General features: G+C 38.0%; 1 protein-coding gene across 1 annotated transcript in view; it reads left to right on the plus strand.

The window, feature by feature from the left end:
- The first annotated feature begins 221 nt into the window (after window positions 1–221).
- CAPS2 (calcyphosine 2) overlaps window positions 222–12,789 on the plus strand; it is a 29,920-nt gene continuing 17,352 nt past the window's right edge. The window contains exons 1-8 of the mRNA XM_044455752.1: window positions 222–278; window positions 1,676–1,778; window positions 3,456–3,502; window positions 6,652–6,697; window positions 8,043–8,168; window positions 9,218–9,250; window positions 9,745–9,933; window positions 12,440–12,562. Of these exons, the coding sequence (XP_044311687.1) occupies window positions 265–278; window positions 1,676–1,778; window positions 3,456–3,502; window positions 6,652–6,697; window positions 8,043–8,168; window positions 9,218–9,250; window positions 9,745–9,933; window positions 12,440–12,562 (681 nt within the window). The 5' untranslated portion in view covers window positions 222–264. The remainder of the gene's footprint in view (window positions 279–1,675; window positions 1,779–3,455; window positions 3,503–6,651; window positions 6,698–8,042; window positions 8,169–9,217; window positions 9,251–9,744; window positions 9,934–12,439; window positions 12,563–12,789) is intronic.

Below are 12,789 nucleotides of genomic sequence, written 5' to 3' on the forward strand. Positions count from 1 at the left end.
ACAGACGACACCATCTTACTAGCAAAAACCAGCAATGAATAGAAATGAATCCTAATGAAAGTGAAAGAAGAAAGTACAAAAGAAGGACTGCAGCTAAATATTAAGATGGCAAAAATTGTACCAATAGAAGAATTACAGAACTTTACTGTCAACAATGAAGAATTTGAAACTATGAAACATTTTGCATAGTTTAACACAGTCATTAATTCAAATGGAGGCTGTAGCCAAGATATTAGAAAAATATTGAGCCTTCGAAGGACAGCAATGAACTCCAAAAGGTAATCAAGTGTAAGTATCTTTCATTGGAGACAAAGATCAAGATCATTTGCACTATTGTATTTCCAATCACTATGCTTGTGAAAGCTACCCAGTGAAGAAAACTGACAGGAAGAAAAATGCATTTCAAACATGGTGCTAGAGAAGGTTTGCTTTGCAAACATCCTGGGCCAACTGAAACATAAGCAAGTGGGTTCTAGATCAAATCAAGCCAGAACATTCCCTAGAAGCAAAATGACAAACTGAAGCTGTCATACTTGTGCCACATCATGAGAAGGCAAGACTCAATGGAGAAGACAATCATGTTAAAGAAAGTTGAACGCTGAAGAAGAGGAAGCCCAAATATGAGGTGGATTGATTCCATAAAGAAAGCTACAGCCTTGAGTTTATAAGAGATGAGCAGAAATGTGAAGGACAGGACATTTTGGAAGGCATTGATTCAGTGGATTGCCATAAGTTGGAGATGGCTTGATGGCACATAACACTTCAATTAAATGATTTTCTTATTTTGCTTTGTTTTAAATGTTTATATACTACCTTAGTGAGTGAAAGTGGGTGATATGTAAGTGCTGATAATACATAGTACATGATACATAATAAATACTTATAATGTAATTTGCACACAAATATTTAACAAAGGGGAAATAGAACCAGTGTTACAGCCTCTGGAACAAACATAATTTACTGTTTGGCTATGGAAACAGCATTGTGCAAAGATGTTTCAGATAAACTCAGCACATTCCCATCCTTCTCTGTATTTTATCTTCCCTCTGAAAAGATGAGAGTTTCAAAAAAGATGAGAGTTTCAAAAACTCAACTTATGCATCTTTCTGCCTGTGTAGTGATGCTATGGCTTTCTTTAGCTTTTCCTATCAAGACAGCTGCAAAGGGGAGCTGAGTCAGAACTATCAAGGACAGGGTTTGTTTGGGGGTTTTTTGGTGGTACTCTGTCCTATCTGAAAACTCCTTTAACAACTTAATTCTTCATCTTTCCTATCTGGACAATACAGATGGCCTAGTCTATAATAAAGTAATATTTATCATTTAACTAGTCTCACGCTCAATTGATTTATGCATGAGAAGAATGAAATTTTCACTTCACAATATAATGATTTATGTGTATGCAAAAGAATTTAGTCTTCAGGGACTATAGTATGCAAGTCTTGGCTTTGGAACACCTATAACAAGCATCTTTTGTTGGGGATTGGAGAATTAAATTATTATGACTGATAGATTTTGTTATTTTGAACAATAAATTGAGCCATATAATAACTGGTTTAAGTAAGTTTGAACTGAACTGCAATTCAGTGGAAGAATACTAATTGTTGAGGAAAATGCTGTTTGGTTAAGTATTTCTCAAAACAACCTCTCTCTTTTTGTTTGTGCCTTTGTTTTACAGTACATTGTTGTCAACCATTCAGATGGATTTGGAGGTTAAAGGCATTGCAACATCTGTAAGAAGGCAACCACCACTGTCCTCAAGGACGAATAAACTTGCTCAAGTATGTTTAAAATGCAGCTCATTTTTAAAAAATAAATGAATTAATTTTTAAAGCATTATGGATTGATGTAACAAATATTCACCATTCAAATAATTATATCCAGGAACAAAACATTATGAGAATGTTTATGCATTGCTGCAAATTGCAAAATCTGAAATTGTTACAGAGATCTTATGAGTAGAAAAGCATATGTAAATCCATTATTTAGTAAAAACCAAGAAAATTTAGTAGTATCAGTTGGTGGCACATATATTCTCTTTATCTCAAGTTGTACATGCTTGATAGTTTCCACAATACAAAGAACTACTATGTATTTTAATACCATATATACTGGTGTATAAGATGACTCTTGAAATTGAAAATAGCAAAGCAAAAATTGAGTGTTGTCTTACATGCCTGACTTGTAACAAGTACTAGAAAAACAGCCCAAAATTGTCAACCTTGTCTTATACATGAGTCGCCTTATATGCTGGTATATGCAGTAATTGGAAACGTGGAAAGGTTGGATTGTGTTTCAATTGAAATAGATGCAGAACTGTTTCAGTCTTCTTTTAGAATGGCTCATTATATAAATGTCCTGTGGACATCACAAGTACCAATAGAAAAAAGAGTGGAAAAAGAGTGTACACAAGTGGAAAAAGAGAGCCACATCATTCCAAAATTGCCCATTAGTATAAATGTCCCTTACTGAATCTAATCTTAAGGTACCCCTAATATCTCCATTATACATATGTTTCTGATGGCTGTCAAATTGTTATGGTATTACACCAGCTGGTTTACTCCAAGAGAGCCAGTGTAGTGTACAAGGCTAGTGTGGTGTAGAGGTTAAAAGCACGAGAGTGGGACACATCCGATCTGGTTTCTAGTCCCCACTCAGCCATGATTCTTTTTCACCCATGGGACCCACTTTGTTTGCAATAGGACACTGTAACTTTGAAAAGTCTCCATCCCCCCCCCCCCCATTGGGATAGCTCACTGGAGCAACCGTCTGCAAGCTCTGCAAACTGGCCTTTTCCAAAACCTAGTGTTTCCCATAATCTTGGATTATTTTTAGCCATGTCAAAGCTCTTGTGCAAGCAGTGGGTTCCACAAGTGCAGCAGCATAACAGGATATTACCCATTGTAACAGGTCAAATGAAATATAAAAGAACCATCCTGGGATGGGCAACCTGTGAGCCTCAGCCTAAATATAAAAGCTTCTTATAAACTATATAGGCAGGAACTTAGTTTAGGCTGTTGGTAAACTTCTGTTGCAGTAACATTTCCTAATGATTGAAAGAGCCACATTATTTCTCATTGGTATAGTTCCCTCATTTCAGAGGAACATCACATTGATAAATCTAAAATTATGTGGCAAGTTAATCTATTTTTTTTTGAAAAATAATCTACCATATCACAGAATTTTCATAGTCATTTGTTACCTCCATAAAGTGTCTTAAGGTGTACAGTTTCTCCCTCCAAAAGAATTCCCTATTTTTCATTCAAACTCACTGTTTTCCTCAAAACGCTACTTTCTTATTTATGGTACATTTGATCTCCCCATTCTGTGTTTCCTGTCTAAAGATATTTAGATCTGAATTGATTCTTCCTTACAAACTTTGTGATGCTTATTTAGGGTTGAACATTGATAAGTATGGATAAACCATGTATAAAACATAGTTATTTGTCCATTTCTAGGGTTGGAGACCACATACAAAATCAAGTCATGGTCCTCGGCCAGCAGAGTAAGTCTTAATTTGCTTATTTTTTTTAAAGGTGTGTTGTTTTTAGAATCGTGTGTGTGTGTTCATGTGCATATGTACAGATGTTTACTTCTTCATAGGACCTGACTTCATCCTGGAGGTTGCTTATGAGACCAAGTAGAGGTACCTGAGGGCGTCAATTAGAGTAGTGACAGATGAGAAGATACAGAAATGGGTGGCTAGCTAGCCAGGTAGGGGCAACATGGCTCAGGCTGTTCAGGGTACAGGTCTTTTGTCTAACCACATGTTTGAAGGTTGTTCTACTTCCTTGAGTGTGGGACCTCAGATGCTGATTTTCAGCCCAGGATCAGCACAGAGTACAACTTCCCTTATCCTTGAGTTAATAGTGGATGAGGTGGCCAACTGGGGCATGTATAACTGAGACCTGATTTGATGAACAGGAGAAGTTAGCCTTTCCCTGCTGTGCCCACTAGTATGCTTGGTACAGCCTCAGGTAGAATGGAGTGTCAGGGAGTAGGCAGGTGCTGTGCTCTACAAGAATTCTGTGCTGTCATAAACTGCCCTGATAATTTCAGCTATTGGGCAGTAAACAAACAAACAAAGAAACATGTAACTAAATAAAAACCAATTACAGATACATGTTCAAAAAAGAAAGAGGAAGAATAGTTTTAGTTAAAAGTAGGTTTCAGCTATAAGCCATAGACATGAAAAGAGAAAAGACTTAAGACCTCACCTTCAAGGAATATATCTTTTCTATATGTTGCCTCTTATCCTCATTTCAATTACTATTAATATATTTCCAGTAATCCAGAAAATCCCTCTATCTGTTTATAAATGCCCACAAAACATTTTTGCCCATTTAAGTAAAAACAATTCCTTTAACTTTGCTCATAAGAATTGTATGCCAGATATTTTTCACAGCAATGTTGTTATAAGAATAAACAGGTTTTTCCCATTTTGCAAATATTATTTTCACTGCTGTAAGCATACAATCAGTGATACCAGTATTCTATTCTTAACCTTTATTTGTATTTCAGTAAAATATTTCTTGAGGAAAAAAAGCATTTATCTTCTGTAATTCCCATATTCTTCAGCTGAATTTTGAAATGGCATTATGGTCTTGTCTTTATATGAAATGTGGAAGATACCTGTGCTTTGTATATTTTTGTAAAAATGTCCAGTATATTTTTATTGTACATTTAAAGTTTTTCCTCAAAATTGCTGGTATATAATACTACTGAGCAATCTTAAAACTATTTTAAAAGATTTTAAGTACCTCATCCTATTAGATCATTCCATTTTTGTGCTGTAAATCTTAGTTTTTGAACTTTTCCTCATAATATCTTAAGTTTATTATCTTTAGGTTTCAATTCATCAGTATTTCTTAGATGAAATACATTATATATAATGACAGTGCAAACTGAGATAACCAACTTTTCCTGCAAAGGTTCAAGTGATAGCTGGTGAGTCAGGACATACATGTACATAGTCCCCTACCCCATCCCCAAGTGAGGAGGCAAGGAAAATGAGTTTTTCAGGGGTGGAGAAATGCCTGCACACTGAGGGATCATTGTGTCTCCTCCTTCTCCTTCTTGATTGGTACTGAAGAAAATTTCCCAGTAACAATCAGCTGGGGGGGGGGGAAGGCATATGGTTTAAGTGGGGAACTTTAAAGTTCAGAGATTACTTGCTTTCATTTTTTCTTTTACATCTTGATTTTTTTAATAACACTGATGTCAGTTTAAAAAATTTTCTGCCGGATGAACATTGAGTAGGGCAACAAGCAATGGTTTAAATTAAACAAATCCTGGGTAAGTATGCTGTGTTAACCAACCTGTCACATGTATCCATGGTTCATTTAAACCATGGTTTGTTTCCTTTCTCAGAGTTTGGCTAGCAGATGATTAAATAAACTATGGGTTGCATACTCAGTTTGTGGGTTGTTTGTTTCGTTCTCCCTTCACTTGTCCCCTCCCCGTATTCCAGTTTTGTTGTGCCACTGCAGTACTGGCATGCAGGAAGGCTGTTATTCTGGCCCAATCATGCTTGCTACCTTCTAGCAATAGCATGCTTGCTATTGGTTCAAAATAGAGCTGCCAGGCTGCTGACGGGGACTGGGCGTTATGTTCACATGACTCCAGTCCTCCGTCAGCTTGACTGGCTTCCCATTGAAGTCCGGGCCCAATTCAAGGTGTTGGTGATGACCTATAAAGCCCTTAATGGCTTGGGTCCTGGTTACCCGAAGAAGCGCTTACGTCCATGTATGCCTGCCCGCCTGCCCCTTGAGATCAGTGGGAGAGGCCCTTCTCCAGGAACCCTCTGTGAAGGAAATTAGGAGGGTAAGTACTCAGAGGTGGGCTTTCTCTGCGGCGGCGCCCAATCTATGGAATGCGCTCCCCAGAGAGGTCCACCTGGCCCCGTCGTTATTTGTTTTTCAGCGCCAGGCAAATACCTTTTTATTCAAATGTTATTTTAATTGTTAATATTATTTATTCATTGTATTCTTTGGCCAGGGCGACTTAATTTATATTGTTAAATTATATTGTTTTATTGAATTCTAATTATTTATGGTTTGTGAGCCGCCCCAAGGCTTTGGCGAATGGGGCAGCATAGAAGTCCCCTAAATAAATAAATAATAAATAAATAATACCTGTGCAGTGTGGTGAAACAATGAATTCTCAGATAATGACAAATCAATGGTTCAAAAAACTCATTCTTCAGAACCCAGCAACAAGTCAAGGAATGGGTTTACTTCATGAGTTGGTTGTGGTTAATCCATAGTTCCCAATTTGCACATAACAACAACCTGTGATTCAACACACCATGTTTCATTAAAACATAGTTTGCCATTATACACAGAACAGATTTTAATCTATGCCAGGTCAAGCATTCTGAGGTTGATATCAAAGTTTGCCTTGCAGATCCTTCACAGTGTTTCCAGTGTCCTTTGCAAATGAGTATGAAAATAGTCTCAAGTATCTTCCCTTCCAACTCTGCTTCCTGAAGCAAAAATAGGTCGGTAGGAAATTTTATTTTTTATTTTGTTTTATTTAGGATTAGGTCATTTTGAAAGCAGTGAACCTGCTTCAAAGGAAATCTTCTGGTACCATCTGAAAAGCAGGAAATATTTTGCAACCTTACCACATTTCCTAATTTCTTACTTTTTACAGAGTTCCATGCCTTGATCTGGGAAACTTGGGAGATTCAGAGGATGAGGTAATAATTCCTTATTTTCTCAGATAATTATCAATAAGTATGCAGAGATGGCAGTTGCTGGAATTGAAACCCTGGGAGGAAAATTAGAAACATACCCAATTTTCATGCTGCATTGTGATGAACCTCCTCTAGTTGTCTGTTTCCTGTCTTTCCACTAATTCTTTGGATTTATGGGAATACTTTCCCTGTGAGTTAATAAAAAGGGCTAAATGTACAGCTGCCTTAACTGACTAGTTCAGAATTGAGACATCTGTGGGCTTTTTTTGTTAGTATTTTGCTTACATAAAATATTATGTTTCCCTGCAGTTATTGTTAGGGTAGGTGAAGCCCCATGTACAACATGAATATAGATACCTGGTAGTAAATCTATATAGAATAATTAATAGGTAATCATTCAATTAATAGTTGATTAATTTATTAATAGTTGATTGATTCTGGTAAATTTTGGGAACAAGATCAACTACCATAATTAAAAATCTGAATACATAAAAATGGAACTACTGCAACAACTATGGTAATTTATAAACTGACTTGCTTTAAACACCTCTGAAATTGGCAAGATTAATTCAAGTGACAGTATTCCAAAATGATAGGATCCATTTATTAGATCTGAAAATATTTGCCTGTTTAGTTTATGAGAAATGTAAAAATGAACATAAGATTTCTGTAAAATCAGTCTCGGTTCTAAACGTATCTTTTATCTGCATAGCAGCATTTCTAGTCTAGTAGAGATAGTTGTTCTCCTGTTTTCAGTGATACCCCATTGCCACAACCCCAAAATCTCAACAAACCAGGGACCTGACAAGACAGAAGTGGTGCAGTGGAAGGAGGTAGCTGTAAAAGCAATGCTCCATTAGGATGCCATGCAGGTTGTTCCTCCAGATAGGGGCACAGTCATCACCTGGGATTCCAGGGACAGTTCTGGATCAAGGAGCACTCCCAAACTGCTCACCCTGTCTTTTAGGGGGAGTGCAACCCCATCCAGAACAGGGTTGAAAACACCGGTCCGGGAGACTAAACTGCTTAACCAGCAGGACCTCTGTCTTGTCTGGATTAAGCTTCAGTTTATTGGCCTTCATCCAGTCCATCACCTTGGCCAGGCACTGGTTCAGAACATTCACTGCCTCACCTGGATTAGATGTAAAAAGAGGTAAAGGTGGATGTCATCAGCATATTGATGACCCTGTAGCCCAGACCTCTGGATGACCTCTCCTAGCATTATCTAACATTATCTGAATGTTATAAATGTCTTTTTTATCTGTTTAGGCAAATAATACTCTGCAATAGCTTTATAAAGTGTAACATCTGAATGCTAAAAAGTCAGAAATGTTTTCTTCTGTTTAAGGATGGAGATAGCTTCATACCATACAGTGCTGCACATCATCATGTTGGTTCTCTACGTTCATCCTCAACTATTAGCTGGGGTACTCCATTACAGACTCCTTATGCACAGCATCACAATATTTATCAGGTAAATTGGTTTGAGATATTATCAAGCATGTTATCTTATCAGAAAACAAAGATCTCAATTGTTATGTTCAGGGAAAACTAGCGGCCCCTCCCCACAAAAAACTATTAGCTTGCTGTTGTCCAACATTTTGTTTAAATAATAAGGCTGCAATTTAAATAATTTTAAATCAATAAATGCATAAAAACAAGTATACTTTGGGAGTTCTCTGAATTTGTTAAAATCACTGAAATACTTTCCAACACTATGCTGGAAAAATAGTAGAAAACTGTTTGACTTCAAAATAAAGTATATTTGATATATTATGATCTTTTGCACTATTTCACATGTACCAACATCCTAAACATACTTGTTTCAATCTAGTATGTAGACTAATGCAGTCTGGCTCCTCCATACCTATTAATAGATGTGAAGAAAGATTCCTAATACTATTGGTGCTCCATCAGCCGTAAATAGTGCTGAACCAGTTTGCACATAAATCTGTGATTTAATCCACAATTTGTTGGTCAGTGTGCCTGCCTTGCATGCTCATCCATCACTCAGCCTCATTGTAAATTGCTTTGTGACATGCAAACCTGGACACTAACCCAGACACTCCCTGGGTTAAATAATCCAAACAACGATTAGTTACTAATCCACAATTTGCCACCAGTAAATACAAACAGGCCTGTTGAGTCTGTCATGCATATGGCTATGGATATCAATTGTTATATGAAAGTTCATTTTTCAGTTGAATAGTCACCTGAATGTCTGTCATTCAAATGGTCCAAAGTTGTTCCTCTTCTATGCTTGTATTGTCAGTTATGACACTAAAATTTGAGATGTGAATAGGACTGTGCATAAAATTATAGTTGCTTTGTTGGTAATAGCTGTGAATCTTCAAGCCAGAGTTCATACCTAATTTCAAAGTTTTCATTATTTAGCAAGTCTAATTTTCCCCAGCCAGTTAATCTCTGAAATTATTTCCTTTTGTATTATGCTAATTAGCCTAAATAATGTATTTTTTTTAAAGAAGAGAGATTTAAAATGATGTTCCTTTCTCTATTACCTAGTCGGCAAGGAAACCGGATCTGAAGGAAACTGAGGTAAAGTAGCTAAAGAAATATACAAAATAAAATTTTTAATGTATTTCAAAATCAGCCTTTTCCATAGAAATAATGAAGTCATACTATTTCTACTGCTGTTCAATAAATAGAAAGCAAAGCATCCCAACTTTAAAAAAATGTATTGTTGAAAACTTTTTTGTTTTTATATTTATCGTTTCTGATTTTCACTTGAAGTCTGTGCTATATTCAGCCTATTCATTTGGAATTTCGCAAAAATCCTTGTCAGTTTTATTTATTAATTGGTATGGTAATGGACTGAGCTATTTTCTAATATTTGAACATTCATTTTATAATTATATCAGAATAAATTTTTTGAACATTGTCAAAACCAAATGTTTATTTTAAAACTCCACCTAGTAGGACATCAGATGTTGCTAATTGTTAACTTTCTCCCCTAAATACATTTTTGGGTGACAAATGTTATTTCATAATAGAATTTGCTGTTATAACCATTCATGTTTATTTAATCTCAGCTTTCTTCATGGGAGCAAGAGACAGTACCAGAAAATCTGCCACCTCCAGCAGATAAATACAAACTGAAGTATCAGCAGTATGATGCAGAAATGAAAGCAGGATATAAGCAGTATTCCCAAAGACCTGCAGAAAAGAAAGCTAACAACAGCCAATCCAGTGAACCTTCAAGAAAAATAACTGAGAAGAAGGTAACACACTTTATCTGAAGCTAGAAATGATACTTAGGGTGACATTCTTTGGCCTTTTGCTGTTGCCTGGGAGGGGGACCAGGTTCAACATACTGTGATTTCAGAGCTGGGACTCCATAAGCTGAGTCCTCATCCCACCCTCTCACAGCCAGTGTGGAAACAATCACACTTGACTGCTTCTCTAAGGATGCAGCTGAGCCTTGGGGAAGTGGTAAAGGAGTGTGCTGAGGGAAAGAAGCTGAGGCCTGTGGCTTATGCCAGTTCCTCTTAGCTTCCCAGCCACCTTATCTCCCACTTCAGTCATCCAGATAAAATACATAGTATGAGGTAGAGTGGTGGCAAAGATCACCACCATTGTGCCTTGCTGTATGTGTTGGATGCATGTAACCCACCTAGACTGGATGCCTCTATGTGCATCGAGGGGCATTAGATTTCACCCTCCATCTTTCTTTCTAAAACACCTGTCTGAGACGTGTGCCCATTGGAAGCACAATCTGAACAATAATCTGGTTTCTGTTACTACTTCATAAATTGAGTTAGTTTGCATAACACAGTAGTTGGCCTATGAGTTTTAGCCTTGTGCTGTGATAAAATCCCCCTATGCCAGACAGATGACCAGACACCTTGCCCCACATGCCTCCACCCTGCCCCACATGGTTCCTTCTTGGGAAGAAGGGGTCAGGCAGGGAGTTTGCTTCCCCCAAATCTCCTACCTCTTCTCCCCGACACATGTGAGCTGGTGAGGAGAGGAGGCACTTCATCTCTGGTCTCCCTGGGAGGTGACCAATGGAAAAGTGACCCCCTGCATCCTTGCATCCCTCCTCCTTCCCAGCCCTGTTACCTTGTCTTCCCAGAACTGCTGTCAGATGGTGGGACAAAGGGAAGAAATAGGGTTGAGAATGCTAAGCCACTCGTCTTGCTTTCCTCTTGAGGAAGGTAAGCATAGCAGCACCTTCTCCTGCCATGTGCTGCCTCTCCATGCCTGTCCACATCTCCTCCTGCTGGTGCAGGGAGACTCTTCCAGCATTGTCAGGGGTGGGGAAGCTGCTTTCTCAGCTTTCTCAGCTGGATCAGCACCCCTTTCTCTGCACTTGTTAAGGGGCTGTACAGTTTCTCAGCTTGACCATGTCTTAGTGTATTATTGTTTCCAGATTCTGACAGTTCAATCCTCTTCCAGTCTTCATCACACTGTTTCATTTCCTTGGAGGTTCTTTACATTAGACTCTGTTCCTATTTGCATCTCTCTGTTGCTCTCTGTATCCTTCCTCTGACTTCCCTTCAGCCTGCCTTTCAGACTTCGATGTCTGTCTTAACTTCTTCTTAGACAGCCCCCCTTCTCCCTCTGCCCTGCTGTCTCCTGTTTCTTTTCCCTAATCTCTTCCATCATTCTCCATTTTCAGATGGACTTCCAGATGTACCATCTTGTGTACTCTTTTGAACTAATTTTTAACAAGGACTGCTCTGTCTATGACCTTTCTGAAATGGAAATTGCTCTGTTGTGGAGTTCACCTTTTCTCCTCCAGTATTGTTGCCTGCCCACTCCCCAACCCACATCCTGCATCCTTTTCATTCCATGTCTTCCAGTCCTTCGATTAGTTGGCATTCTGCAAAGCATTGCACTCTTTTCTCCTTGCTGTCACTTCTTCCTGCTTATTAGACTTTGCAGACTTTGCAGTTTTCAACTTCAGTTCATCCCTGTCCTCAGCCCTTAACACAGTTTCCCCATTCTACCAATTACTTGTTTGTCATCTTCACGGATAGCTCTCTCACTCCAATCTGCATCCTTGTGCTCATGTGTCTGAGCAAAAACTCTGACTGATTCACTCCATGCAAATCCCTCTTTAACTCTTTTTCCTTTGCTATCAGCAACATGAAGTCACCTCTGTTTTGTGCCATCTCCAGGAACTGCAAGAACCTTTTCTTCAGTTTGATGCCCTGCTAAAGCCTGAACTCTTCCCTTCCCACTTTCTGGTCCTTTTGCAGTGATCACATCAAATTCATCTGCTCTGATATCTTCAGCCCTTCCTTCCTCCCTGTTTTTCTACATCTCCCTTTGCAGCACCTCCCTCTATCCTTTATTCCCCCCCCCCCCCCGTGCACATCAAAAGCTTGTACTTAAATAAAGTCAGATACTATGTTGTGTAATTGGTCTGGACAAAAGCTTCTTTCTTCTACCTTGCATTTCCTCCCTGCTGCCCCATTTGAGCCATTTCATTTCAAAAAGTGTATTCATTTTTTAAAGAAATCTTCCCTTAAAAGACTGTAAGGTTGAGTGTTTAAAAACAGCAAACTTCTGTTATTAGACATTCCTTTAATTTTATTTGTTAATTTCCACAAGCCCAATCAAAATTTGACTAGTTACAGTCACAAAACTCAGATTCATAACACTATCTATCTCATCCTGAACAGTGAGGGACGAGAATCAAATTAAATACAGCATTAGTGCAGGTTTGGGGCATTGATGGTCAGTAGTTATATTGAGATAATATGTTGTGTTCCTACATAGGATTTACAGCCTGAAAACCAAAGAGATGATGAATTGGCAGTTCTTGATGAGAAAGCTTTTCTTCAGCAGTGCTATACAAGCAAACCCTACACAGTACAGCACAGCATAAGGAAATTAGAAGCCGTAAGTTTTCACGAGAATTGCAAAATCTCATTGCAAAATCAGTGTGTCTTTTTGTATTTAAATGCTATAAAGTAAGTAGGCAAATTAGATGTTTTGTATGAGGAGCGCATCCTCAACAAGTGCGTGGATAATACTGATTTTACAAAATGTATATGGGATATGTCATTGCCATTGGAATGGTATTCTCTTCGATTACTATTTTTACTTTTGTATAAACATCAAAAATT

Source organism: Varanus komodoensis, unplaced genomic scaffold (assembly GCF_004798865.1).
Source record: "Varanus komodoensis strain SLA01 unplaced genomic scaffold, ASM479886v1 scaffold8, whole genome shotgun sequence".
Taxonomy (NCBI): domain Eukaryota; kingdom Metazoa; phylum Chordata; class Lepidosauria; order Squamata; family Varanidae; genus Varanus; species Varanus komodoensis.